The following is a 14247-nucleotide window of genomic DNA, read 5'->3' on the forward strand; positions in this document are numbered from 1 at the left end:
TCTAAAAGAAAAAAAGAAAGAAGAGAAAGATGACTCTAGCAGCTTCCTGGAAAATGGATCTGAAGGACTAGGACCGCAGGCAAAGTAACCAGAGCACATTCAAGTAAGAGGTGATGAGAATCTCAGCAAAGGCAGGTGGAATAAAGAACACTATCATTCTTGCTAACAGCTGCTGGGTGCTTATCGTGAGTCAGGCACTACCTAAATTTAATACTCACAACAACTTTGACAGAGGCAAGAACACAAGAAGGGGACAAGGGGTCAGGTCCAATATTGAGAGGGTGAAGCTGGCAGGGCTTTGTGATTGGCTGTAGGCAGAGAGTGGGGAAGAGAGGAGTCAAGGCTAATTTCAGGCTTCTAGACTGGATGAATAGTGCTGTCATCACGCTTGGATGTAAAATGATGAAGTCAGTTTCAGACAAGGTAAAACTGACATTTTTTAGAAGCAGATGTCCAGCAGGTAGATGAAGAGACAATTCTGATGCTGTGGAGAGAGAAGAGTGTTGGAAGCAGAGATCTGGAAGATATCAGGACCAGATGGTGTTTGAAATTATGAGTGTGGAGGAAGGCACCTAGGGAGAGGGAGACAGGCAGCGGACCCAGGGTGCAATCATGGAGGGTGTCAGCATCTACAGAGTGGGTGGAGAAAGAGGAGCATGTGATAAACAGAAGGAAGGTTCAGAGGTGTTTGGAGACCCAAGAGAGGGCAGTGTCATGGAAACCAAGAAAGTGGAAAGTTTCAACAGGGAGAGATGATGGCATGCAGCAGAGTGAACTGGTAAGATAAGAACTGAAAACCCTCATTGGGTTTGGCACTGAAGAGGTTATTGGCGGCCCCAATGAAAATGGATTTGGTGGTGAGGTGGAAGCAGAACCAGCATGTGGTTTGCTGAGTAGTGGGTGGGTAACGAGAAGGTAAAGAATGCAAAAGAAAAGAGGAGAATGCCTGAGTGGTTGCTATGGGGACCATGATGGATGCAGGAAGGATTTCATTTTCAAGCGTGAGAGAGACACCAGCATGCTCACAGACGGAGAGGAAAGAGGCCTCCAAGAGCTCTGCCATCAGGAGACAATGGTGGCAACTGATAGAGTTGGTCAAAGGAGAGGTCAGAAGGCTGATGCAGTGAGCGGGCAGTCCTCGGACAGGAGCAGGTACAGCTCGCTCTCTGAGACCACAGACAGCCCACTCCTGTGTTGTCAGGCAGGGTCTCTGTGAGCCAAGTGGTACGTTTGTGAGAATTAGTAGGCAGCATTTCTCAAAGGATGATTAAAGGAAGGTCAAGGTCATGGTGCTACAAGCAGATCACAGGCTGGATTTCAGCTCCCAGTTGCCCCTCAGCCTGATGCCCGTGTGCAGTTCACACATTACACAACCGTACACAGTGGCCTCACAGTGCTCTGTAAGTGTCATCTGATCCCTCACCAGTAGGGTAAACTGGTCCGACTTTCAGGAGAGGAATCTAGCAATATAGAACCGGAGCTACAACACCTTTCATTTATTATTCTACTTTGGGATTTATAATCCAGGGAAAAACCCCTACCTGCCCAAACAAAACAGAACCCAAATGTAGTTGAGTCAAATATAGTTGGAGTAGCATATTTTATTTTATTATTTTATTTTATTGAGACTGGGTCTCACTCTGTAGCCCAGGCTGGAGTGCAGTGGCATGATCTCGGCTCACTGCAACCTCCGCCTCCCAGGTTCAAGTGATTCTCCCACCTCAACCTCCAGAGTAGCTGGGACTACAGGCGCGCACCACCACTGCTGGTTAATTTTTGTATTTTTAGTAGAGACAGGGTTTCACCACATTGGCGGCTGGTATTTATATTAACTTAAAGACCTTGGATACAACCCAAATAAGCAAGAAAGGGGGAACAACAACATGGGATACCCTCCAGTTACTAGCAATGACAAGTTGTAGCCTTAACTTTTTCAAAGCTTAGAAATGATTCAAGAGTGGAGCAAATCATAAAAAGTAATGTTTATAAGGTGACTTTTCTGTCTAGTAGCCTTAGTTAATAATTCCAAACCGTCTCGACTATGTCTACCTGATGAAAAGAATGTGAATGCCTTGGGCAAGAACATGGTGTTCCTGAAAATAGTATACAGTGCTTCGCTGGGTACTGTCTCAGGCCTAATCACACCTTCATTATTCCCCTTCACGGCTCTCAGATTTGCAACATCATGAATGCGCCTGCGGAGGACTTTTTTGCCTTTCAGGTAAGTCATTTTTTATTTGCTGTCTTAGTCATATGATTTTTTTTTCTTCCCCCAAAAGCATTAGAATACATTAGAATCCACCTACTCTGCTGGGAAGCAGCCTCAAAAAAGTGAAAATATGACAGGATAAAAGTCCTGTGCCAATGGAAATGGGGACGGAGTTAACTGGGTAATTTCCAAGGTCCTATTCAGTTTTAACATTTGCACCCTTTGCTTTCTGGCCTCAGGATCTATTTTTCCCGCCACAAGATATACAAGATATACAATATATAGTATACAAAAGCTCCAAAGTTTCAGGATCATATTCAGACATTAAAGTTGTATTTCAATAAATATAATCAAAATGCTACTTTGCCAGGTGTTTTGTTGTTGTTGTTGTTTTCTTTTGTTTTTTTAGAGAGGGTCTCACCCTGTTGCCCAGGCTGGAGTGTAGTGGTGCAACCATAGCTCATTGCAGCCCCAACCTCGTGGGCTCAAGCAAAGCTCCTGCCTCAGCCTGCCAATTAGCTAGACTACAGGTGTGCACCACTGTGCCTGACTGGCCTCAGCACCTTTGCTTATGCCGTTCTCTATCATCTCCTGCTCAAATCCTGTTCTACCATCTCCTGTTGAAATCCTCTCTGCCCTTCAATGACAACCTGAAATGCTACTACCTCTATTAAGTTTTATTATGATTCCTCTGGCTGAATATCATTTCTCTCTCCTTGGAATTTTTATGGAATATTGTTTAATATTCCTTTTGAATTTTTTTTTTTTTTTTTGGAGACAGAGTCTCGCTCTGTCACTCAGGCTGCAGTGCAATGGCGCCATCTTGGTTCACTGCAACCTCCACCTCCTGGGTTCAAGCAATTCTCCTGCTTCAGCCTTCCAAGTAGCTGAGATTACAGGTGCCCGCCAGCACGCCCGGCTAATTTTTTGTATTTTTCGTAGAGACAGGGTCTCGCCATGTTGACCAAATGGGTCTCAAACTCCTGACCACAGGTGATCCACTCACCTTGGCCTCCCAAAGTGCTGGGATTACAGGCATGAGCTACCACACCTGACCTTCCATTTGATTTTGTCTTTTTTTTTTTTTTGTAAACAAATGTTTCATGGAAGATATCTTCTGCAAAGGCACTGGCAAAATGCTAACACTTGCTACAGTGGTGGGCCAGACAGGGGTAGTCTTTGTCTCCATGAAGCTCATGATTGCATGGGGAAAGAGACACCGAGCCATGATTAGGAGAAGGGCAGGGGGGAGAGGAGGGGCGTTGCAGGAGGTTCTGACTTAATCTGGGAGGAATCAAGACATATGTCCCCAAAACTTATGTTTGGGCAGTAGAGAGAGGAGAGAAGATTGTAGGAAGAGATGGCTTATTGGAAGGAACTAGAATAAGCCAACAAATCTGAGTGAGAAATTGAGGGGGAGACTGGCACGAGAAGATTCTAGAGAGGTGGACAGAGGCCAGATCCCACAGGACCTGGAAAGGCACACCAAGGAACTTGTGTCTGCTATGTATTTTCCTTATGTCATCTTTTATTATCCTTGCCTCTGTGTTAGACTAATTCCTCTTAGTGAAATGTGACTTCCTTTAGTCAAGATTGGGTCTTATCTTTCCTGATATCCTCAGCTCTAGGGGCCCTGTCAATATTGATTTGGTTTAGCATGCTAGACTAAACAAATAAAAGAAAAACAAATCATTATCAATCAGGAAATAATTCAGAAGGAAATAAAAATGACTCAGAAAAGTCAGAATTATTTTTTTCTCCTTCAAGAACATTATGAAAAAGCTTAGAGAGAAAATAGTTCCAAAGTTAAAATTGCACTTCATGTGTTGTGATTTTGACCACATCAATGCAACAAGCCGAAGACTTGCTAAGAGTTGCTAACCTGACCACAACCACGGCAGAACGTGGTATTTACTCAAGCCATCCACTTGATTGCAGTTTAACTACACTAGTGAAGCAAATTTAATCTTGTTTTTAGATTCTGGTCTTCCTCCTCCAACGCATCCTCCACAAAGTAGTCTGAATAATGTTGTTTTTTGTTTGCTTGCTTGTTTTTGTTTTTGTTTTTTTGAGATGGTGTTTCGCTCTTATTGCCGAGGCTGGAGTGCAGTGGCATGATCTCAGCTCACCACAACCTCTGCCTCTCAGGTTCAAGCGCTTCTCTTGCTTCAGCCTCCCGAGTAGCTGGGATTACAGGTGTGCACCCCCATTCCTGGCTAATTTTTTATTTTTAGTAGAGGTGGGGTTTCTCCATGTTGGTCAGGCTGGTCTTGAACTCCTGACCTCAGGTGATCTGCCTGCCTTGGCCTCCCAAGGTGCTGGGATTACAGGCGTGAATCACTGCGCCTGGCCCCTGAATAATGTTTTTAAGAAACATAGGTTGGGCCAAGTGCAATGGCTCACACTTGTAATCCCAACACTTTGAGAGACCGAGGCGGGCAGATTACCTGAGGTCAGTGGTTTAAGACCAGCCTGGTCAACACGGTGAAACTCCATCTCTACTAAAAATACAAAAATTAGCAGAGCATGGTAGTGGGCACCTGTAATCCCAGATACTTGGGAGGCTGAGACAGGAGAATCACTTGAAACCAGGAAGCAGAGGTTGCAGCGAGCCGAGATAGTGCCACTATACTCCAGCCTGGGTGACAGAGCAAAATTCCATCTCAACAAAAAACAAAACACGTAGGTTGAATCAGTGACTTCTTTGCTTAAAAATCTTTAATGGTGTCCCCTTTCATTTTCAACAAAATCTGTCTTCATCATGGCCTTCAAAGGGAAGGGATTCCATGAAAGTTAGGTAGAGTGCTAGGGGCAGCCAGGTCTGAGTTCAATACAACTCTGTGCTCTTCGGGCAGTGTTCTCCATCCTTTTGGAGACACTCTTTCACCAGGTGCTGAGACAGTTGTTTTGCTTTCCAGTGTTATTTAAATAATAACAATTATCATCTCACCATGTTAAGGATCTTGAAACTTCAGGATTGGAAGACTCACCTACTCCAGGAAGCCTTCCTTGACTTCCTTTTCTCCTCTGGCTCCCATAGTTCCATAACGGTAACTCTCTTAGAGAACTTCCCACACTGCGGTGTAATTGCTGGTTTACCTTACAGATTATGAGCAACCTGAGGACAAGATCTGTGCCTTGGCTTCCCCAGTTTCTAGCTCAGTTTCTTGCCCATTCTAAATGTTTGATGAACCAATGGATTTTATACACACACACACACACACACACACACACACACACACATATATATATATTTTTTCAAGATGGAGTCTCTGTCTGTTGCCCAGACCGGAGTGCAGTGGTACGATCTCAGCTCACTGCAACCTCTGCCTCCTGAGTTCAAGCGATTCTCCCATCTCAGCCTCCCGAGTAACTGGGATTAGAGGAGCATGCCACCACATCCAGCTAATTGGCTAATTTTTGTATTTTTAGTAGAGACAGGGTCTTACCATGTTCTCCAGGCTGGTCTCAAACTCCTGACATCAAGTGATCCACCTGCCTTGACTTCCCAAAGTGCTGGGATTATAGGTGTGAGCCGCCATGCCTGGCCTCACCAAAGGCGTCTTATAATTGATCAAGAACTTCGTTTGTTCAGTGAGGCACATATTCTTTCCATTCCAGGAGAGAAAATGAAGTGTTAAAAGTAACATAGGAAGTCAGGGCAAGAGGCAAAATGTGCAGGTTATATCTAGGTTGTTAATTCAAAGTTACAAGAATCATAGCATTGCCCTTTTATGCCAGTCCCCTGCCACTACCTCCCACATCTGAAGGAGAAACACTACCTCTCTGGGCTGTTCTGCACATTAGTACATCCCCGTAACATACTGCCTGACACACACAGGCCCTGACATCTGAGGGGTGAACACATCAGTACATCCCCGTAACATACTGCCTGACACACACTGGGCCTGACATCTGAGAGGTGAACACAAAATGGCTACTTGACTTAAGGAATTCCAACCAGATGGGTTATTTCTCGTGGTAGTTGTTGGTAATTAAACTCATGCAAAATCCAACAAACTCCATCGTCTTGCCACCTCCTCTCAGCCAATCAGGGTCATGATGTAGTGTGTCATGATGTAGTGTGAAATCTATCATCATTGCCTCTGTGGCCTGGAACATGAGGAAATCTAATCTATTCCTTCTCTTGTAGAAAGAGCCTCTGGATGAGTCTGGATGGATGATTAAAAATGTGCTTTCAATGCCGATTGTGAACAAGAAGGAAGAAATTGTTGGAGTGGCCACATTTTACAATCGTAAAGATGGGAAGCCCTTTGATGAAATGGATGAGACGCTCATGGAGGTATGGCTTGCTAGGAGGCCTTTTGCTGCTGGGATTCAGAGTCAGCTTGCTGGGGGAGGCTGGAGGGGGCTGGATGTCACTGGTCTATCACATGGGGCAGCATGGTTGCTATAATCCTGATTCAGCCTCATCAACCACTTTCTTCACTCTCACTTCTGTACTGCACTGATGTGCTGTCCGAGAAATCCACATTTCCTTTTTAAAAAATTTAATCAAGCTGGGCAAGGTGGCTCATGCCTGTAATCCCAGCACTTTGGGAGGTTGAGGCAGATGAATCACTTGAGCCCAGGAATTCAAGACCAGCCTGGCCAACAGGGCAATATCCTATTTCTACAAAAAGTTAAAAAAAGATTAGCCAGGCATGGTAGTGCATACCTGTGGTCCTAGTTACGCAGGAGACTGAAGCAAGAGGATCACTTGAGCCCAAGAGGTTAAAGCTGCAGCGAGCCGTGATTGTGCCATTGCACTCCATCCTGGGTGACAGAGCAAGACCCTGTCTCAAAAAAAAAAAAAAAAAAAAATTAACAAACTTTACTTTTTAGAGTAGTTTTAGGTTCTTACCAAAATTGAGCAAAAAGTACAGAGTTCCTGTATATCCCCTATCCCCACATATGCAAAAACACATTCTCTTTTTGTGAAGTTATTACACATAAGAATGGTGCTTTATGTATGTTAGTGCTTTGCTTACATTGTGGTCACATCCATTCCTTTATCTTAGCCTTATAAGAACTCTGCAAGGTGGGCAGCACACAGTTTATCAAACCCACTTTATAGCTGAGAAAACAGAGGCCTAGAGACTCTCGCTATGAGTTTTAGAGGCGAGATTAAACTTAGGTGTTCTGTCTCTGATTCCTCCTTTCTTTCTTTTTCAGTCTTTGGCTCAATTTCTGGGCTGGTCTGTCTTAAATCCTGACACCTATGAGTCCATGAATAAACTTGAAAATAGGAAGGATATTTTCCAGGACATAGTAAAATATCATGTGAAGTGTGACAATGAAGAAATTCAGAAAATCTTGGTGGGTAATGTTCTTTACTTGTTTCTACTCTAATACAGACTGCGTCTCAGAGATGTGGCCAGATTAAGGCAAAACTTGCAACTCCATGAGAGCATAGCCTGGGTGTGGGTTTGTGCACGGTTGTATCCTTCCTGCCTAGCACAGGGATGCAGCAGCCCTCAACATTTAATGAATGAATACATTAATGAATGAATGAATGAATGAATGAATGAATGAATGAATGGATGAATGAGTGCATAAGCAGATGAGTGCCTGAGAGTGGTACATAATGACTGCACTGTGTGACCTGGGGACAGCTATTCCTTGCAGAAACACCTCATTCTTGGGGTCAGATGTTGGCTTGACAGCTCTAGAAACTCCATTTTTTACTGTGCTCAGGAATGAGGTGGTACTGGAGACAGAGTCAACCAGCCATAGCCCCTACTCTGAGAGGAAGCTTTATCTGGAAGACCAGTGGACAATTACCAGTTTCTCAGAGCCTCCCTCCTGTGGGGTCAGCTCACTTAAAAGACCCTATTAAGCTGGGTGCAGTGGCTTACACCTATAATCTCAGCACTTTGGGAGGCCAAAGTGGTCAGATTGCTTGAGCCCAGGAGTTTGAGACCAGCCTGGGCAACATGGTGAGACACTGTCTCTACCAAAAAAAAAAACCCACAAAAATTAGTCAGGCATGGTGGTGCGTGCCTGTAGTCCCAGCTACTCAGGAGGCTGAGGTGGGAGGATCACCTGAGCCCATGGAGGTTGAAGGCTGCAGTGAGCCGTGATTGCCCCACCGCACTTCAGCCTGGCTGACAGAGTGAGATCAGAAAAAAAAGAAAAAAAGAAAAAAGAAAGACAGGCTAATGTTTTTAGAGGGCATTTCTTAAGCTGGGAAGATACCACAACAAATTTGATCATTTCATTTCAATAACTGGTAAATTCAGAGGAGAAAACATCCAGTTTGAATAAATTGCCTCATAATTTGCTTGACTCAGTCCGCAGTTTCAGCCAAAGAATGGGTATGTGCAACCTATCGGGCACAACCTCAGTGAACCAGTTACAAGTTGACAGATTTTGCTCTGAGTCAAGAAGTCAGGAGCAAGTAACGGGGTCCAGTTCCCCCTCCTTTGGCACATGGGGACATAGGCCCAGAGAGAGAAGGAACTTGCCTCAAGTTACACAGCAAATGAGAGGAAGAACCAGGACTATGGCCAAGGCCTCCTTACTCCCTGTCAGTAATAATAACAATAAAACTATCAACAACAACATTAATTTATGTTAGTGCTTACTATGCGCCAAGCACTGTGCTAAGTGTTTTATATGGATTATTTAATTTTACATATGTTACTTAAGAATGACTTTGCACAATTGAATTTTAATTCACCAGTTACGTATGTTTATTATCCTCAGTTTACAGATGAGGAAACTGCAGATCAGAAGCATTAATAACACTGCTAGTAAGAGGTAGAGCTCGAATTTGAATGCAGGTCTGTATGGCTCTAAAGTCCAGGACCTTGTGCATCAATGAATGTTAAGTGGAATCCTCTTTGCGCTGATGGTTCTGTTGCAAGGACTTTGGAGGAAGGAGATAAATGGGAATGGAAATGCGGAGGCATGTTGTAACCTATTTTTTTTCCCCTGCCATTTTGGGTCCTGGCAGAAAACCAGAGAGGTGTATGGGAAGGAGCCATGGGAATGTGAGGAAGAGGAGCTGGCTGAGATCCTGGTGAGCTGAACCGGGGCAGCACAAGGCCTGATGCATAACAAGTGCAAGGTGCTCCTGAGCACGCAGGGGTGTCTCTTTGCAAAGCCTGTTCCCCATCACTCTATTCTGATCCTTCCAGCAGACCCAGGATAGGGACAGGGCTGGACAGGAGGTGGGCACCCAGAAACACTTCATGTTTCCTCATCGCTTGACTCTATTCTTTATACAGCAAGCAGAGCTGCCAGATGCAGAGAAATATGAAATTAATAAATTTCACTTCAGTGACTTGCCCCTAACAGAACTGGAGCTGGTGAAATGTGGAATACAGATGTATTATGAGCTCAAAGTGGTGGATAAATTTCACATTCCACAAGAGGTGAGGTCAAAACAAACATCTTCGATTTCCCTTTTTTATTTTCTTACTTGCTTGCTTTAAAAAACAAAACAAAACAAACTCAATCTGTAAACTACCTTAAAAAGAATCTACCCTCAGCATTTAGGATTTAAAGAATTAGTCATGTTGCACAGATGAGTCATTTATAAGAAAAGAGACGCGCTGTTCTCTGTGTCCTGTGAAGTGTGATGTTTTGGGTGCATTGGTTTCTTGCAGTGGGTTCTGAGATACTAAGCTCTGAAGGCTGAGAATAGACGTGCTGCAAAAAATGGGTCCTATAGTTAAATGAGGGCAGAAAATGTGGGCTAAACAATTTAAACAGGGCTCATTCCCTGCAGGATTCCTTACTAAGCTTTGCTGTGAGTCTAGGGGCATGGGGGACCGGAGAGAAGGTGTGTATGGAAGGCAGTGGGATATGGTGTGAAGAATTTCCTGAACTTGTTTGATTTTGATTAAAGCAGTGGTTCTCAAAGTGTTGCCCCAGACCACATCCACACCACCTAAGAACTTACCAGAAATTCACATTCTTCTCTTTCTTTCTCTCTCTCTCCCTCTCTTCCCTCTCCTCTCTCTCTCTCTCTCTCTCACACACACACACAGACACACACACACACTCTCCCAGCTCTGATAAATCAGAAGCTGTGTTAACAAGTCCTCCAAGTGAGTCTAATGCACATGCAAGTTTGAGAACCAGTGGATAAAAGAGTCCTTTTGTTTTTTTTTTCCCGGTAGAGCCCCTGTTAGCTTCTCCAAGGACAGTTGCTCTCCAGGGCACAGTTTGGAAATCACTGATGAAGCTCAGTCAGAGGAATGACGCATGCTCAGCTCGTTTCCTAACAACAAAACAACATCTTCTTAGTGTTGAGCAGTTTGCAAAGTACTTTCACAGCATAATTGCATTTATTACAAGTTCTCACCTCCTGGCCCAATGATGGGGTTGGAGGACCTTGAGCCTCAAAAGAGAGGGCCATGGGCTATGCTTTCTTCATGTTTTTGTTATTCCAACCCTCAGGAGACCATTTCAGGTGTGTCCTGCCTCACTGATGTGCATGTGTTCACAGGCCCTGGTGCGGTTCATGTACTCCCTGAGTAAGGGCTACCGCAAGATCACCTACCACAACTGGCGGCACGGTTTCAACGTGGGACAGACCATGTTCTCCCTGCTGGTGGTATGGTGGGGCTGGTGGGGCTGGTAGGGTGGGCTTGCATCACACTAGACAATCTCATGCAGACTTTACATGGTAGCAATAGCATTGTTCTTCTTTCTCTATTTGTTGTCTTTTAAGAATGACATGAAAGCAGTACAAGTTTAGTGTAAAAGGATTCCAAGAATAGAGATGCATATAAAACAAAAAGTGAAAGAAAGCTGCAAGCTACCCCCAACCTCAGTCTGTTTATTTGGGGGTAACCATGTCACAGGTATAAAAATAGTTCAACAGGGCCGGGTGTGGTGGCTCACGCCTGTAATCCCAGCACTTTGGGAGGCCGAGGCTGGTGGATCACGAGGTCAGGAGTTCAAGACCAGCCTGGCCAAGATGGTGAAACCCCATCTCTACTAAAAATACAAAAATTAGCCAGGCGTGGTGGCAGGCGCCTATAATCCCAGCTACTTGGGAGGCTGAGGCAGGAGAATCACTTGAACCCGGGAGGCAGAGGTTGCAGTGAGCTAAGATCAGGTTACTGCACTCCAGCCTGGCAATAGAGTGAGACTCTGTCTCAAAAAAAAAAAAAAAAAAAAAAATCAACAGTTCAATTGGTCATTGGTTATAGTCTTTGTTTGGGGCATAATGACAATTAGGAACATATTTCATTTTTCAATGGCCTCATATAAAGAGGTATCCATTTCTGTAGTTAGCCTGGCAGTGCAAGTCATAGTAATCTGGAAATCCACTTAAAAAAAATAAAGATTAGAAAACCTTGGAATAGAAAAGTTTGCCATTCACCATTCAAGATGCCTGCAAACCACCTGTTAGCTGCTCCCATAAACACAACGTGTGTTCTTTTCCCCAGAGAAATTTTCTGAAATTTCTTTAAATTGTGGCAGTGTTTAGAGAAACAGCAGTATCAGCCACCTTTTAAATTAAGCTTTCTGTAGTATTAAAATCAGAGAAAAGGTAAGTGCAACATTCGGTTTTGTTCAGCCCCATATGCAAGCCCCAACAAGGACAAAGAGGAGGTCTAAAGCTGCATCATGTTCCTTTAGGTATTTCCATGAATCTTCTCATCCACTTTTTAGAGAGTTGCTTCTACCTGTCTGAACCCTGGGAGGCCTGATTGACTATAAAATCGAAGATTTCCCTCATGTATAATTAGCTTTAAATTCCCTATTACTGGTACTTACTGGTACCTCTCTACCAGCAAGAGTGAGCCCCCAGGAGCACCACTGGAAACTTTCCTCATAGACGCTAACTTATCTTCATCTATTTTGAGGTCGGTAGTAATTCTGGTTATCGATTGCTTTGGCCTCTGATTGCACGAGTTATTATGGGAACTTTCAGGGAAAGCTATTTGGGAGCAGGAGTGAGCCTGGCCAAATAATAAGTTCTGAACCATCAGGGAGACAGAACAGAGTAAACCAAACCCAATATAAGCCCTTGGGGACTGGAAAAGAGGCCACTTAGTGGTGCTTGAACAGAGTTCAGTTAAGTTTGTCCACTCATAAGTCTGCATAGCTCCTGAACAGGGTCCAGTGGTACACTTACTTTTTTGTGGTCCCTTCATAGCATCCTGTAAGGTTGCCTCCCAAGGGACTGTGATGTGGTGGTGCATGCCACCAGGCCAAGCTAACTTTTTGTACTTTTAATAGAGATGATATTTCACCATATTGCCCAGGCTGGTCTCGAACTCCTGACCTGAAGTGATCCACCTGCCTCAGTCTTCCAGAGTGCTGGGATTACAGGCATGAGCCACCGCACCCAGCCCAAAATAAGATCATTTAGCCCAGCGTGGTGGCATGCACCAGTAGTCCCAGCTACTCAGGAGGCTGAGGTGGGAGGATCGCTTGAGCCCAGGAGGTCCAAACTGCAGTGAGTTGTGATTGCACCACTGCACTCTAGCCTGGGTGACAAAGCAAGACTCTGTTTCAAAAAAAAAAAAAAAAAATTAAATAAATAATAAATAAAAATATAGTAAGTTAAATACTTATAGAAAGACCTTAGCTCTTTTAATAAAGAAAACTCAGTTTTCTTAAGTGATCAAAAACCTAATAAAGACAACTTGGAGTACAGGAAATCAATTTGGTAAAGCACAGAATCTTTGTTTCCTAGGCCAATTACCTAAAATATAAATTTCCTATTAAAAGCAGACCAATACTCAAAGAAAATATGTTGTTTTAAAAGAGAGGTCCAAGTTCTAGTTTTGCATCCGTGTACTGTTGACATTAATGTTTAAGACAGCATTAATTTCAAAATTTCAGAAAAACTCACAAATAATTTTCTTCTAATCTTAGCCAGCTTAATCACACATACAATTACTTTCACAAGATTTATCCTCCACAAGCCTTCTACAACTTTCTTATCCATTCAGCTTTTGTCTTGTAGTTTTTCCTCTTCTCATTTTGGAGCAACCAGTTATCCTACTTTAGGACAAAAAAAATTTTTTCCCCTTAACAAAATAAAACATGCTCATATCTTATAGCTTTTTCTGACCAAAAGTACTTTTTGCCCTCTTATATAATTGCTTATAGAATTGTTTCCATTATTGTTTTATTCATAATATATTTTTAATTATTACTATATTATAAATAACATTTTAATTGTGTTAAGAATTCTAAATAATAAAGAAATATATATTAATATATGTTAATATAGCCTTATATTAATTAGAATTCTTAACCCTTAGTGACCTTTATTTCTAGTGAACACTAGGAAGCAAGCAAAAATTGTGAACTGTCTGTCACGCCAGCAATCTGTAGATCAATAGTCTGTGAATAATAATTTCTGGAAGCATGTACTTTCCCATAGTACAATCTGTCACTGTGGCACAGAACATGTTTAGTAACAGTCTCAAATATTTTTAGTCTCTTGGTAATAAGAAATTGTAGAGGAGTCTACATTTAATCTCTATCCTCTTAGAATTTTTTTTCTTTTGAGACATAGTCTTGCTCTGTCACATAGGCTGGAGTGCAGTGCTGAGAACACACGACTCACTGCAGCCTCGGCCTCCTGGGCTCAAGCGATCCTCCCACCTCAGCCTCCCAAATGTTAGGTTTTGAAGGGAAGGCGAGGGTTAAAGAAAGACACACACACACACACAGAAAGAGGGTGGCTCAACAGCAAATGCAGGCTTTACGCCCAGCATAAAACCTACAGAAGCGGGAACCGGCCTAATGCCAGAGCCCACCGCTGCTTACAGGCTGGGGGTACTTATAGGTATGGGCGGGAGGGGTCTGGGCAGTTTGGCTTGTTGCCTGGCAGGCTATTGATAAGATGTTCTCATGATGAGGCGGTTTCGCCCTTGGCCTGGTGGGATGCCATTGTGGTGTTTCTTGGACTTTTGCCCAGCAAGATATGATAGGAATGTTTCTTTAGTTGAGCCTTTGTCTGCCTTGTGGTCAGGTGGTTAGGAAGGATGTTTCTCCCCACCCAAACCCCTGTGAAATGTTTCACTTTGACCAAGGTCTGCAAAATAATGGGGAGCTTA

At 43.5% G+C, this 14247-nt stretch overlaps 1 protein-coding gene across 1 annotated transcript in view; it reads left to right on the plus strand.

The window, feature by feature from the left end:
- The window catches only part of LOC105466882 (phosphodiesterase 6A), a 54763-nt gene that overhangs the window by 13625 nt on the left and 26891 nt on the right, over positions 1-14247 (plus strand). The window contains exons 3-8 of the mRNA XM_011716031.2: positions 2174-2221; positions 6363-6512; positions 7385-7528; positions 9168-9233; positions 9442-9588; positions 10668-10775. Of these exons, the coding sequence (XP_011714333.2) occupies positions 2186-2221; positions 6363-6512; positions 7385-7528; positions 9168-9233; positions 9442-9588; positions 10668-10775 (651 nt within the window). The 5' untranslated portion in view covers positions 2174-2185. The remainder of the gene's footprint in view (positions 1-2173; positions 2222-6362; positions 6513-7384; positions 7529-9167; positions 9234-9441; positions 9589-10667; positions 10776-14247) is intronic.

This window comes from Macaca nemestrina, chromosome 6 (assembly GCF_043159975.1).
Source record: "Macaca nemestrina isolate mMacNem1 chromosome 6, mMacNem.hap1, whole genome shotgun sequence".
NCBI lineage: Eukaryota > Metazoa > Chordata > Mammalia > Primates > Cercopithecidae > Macaca > Macaca nemestrina.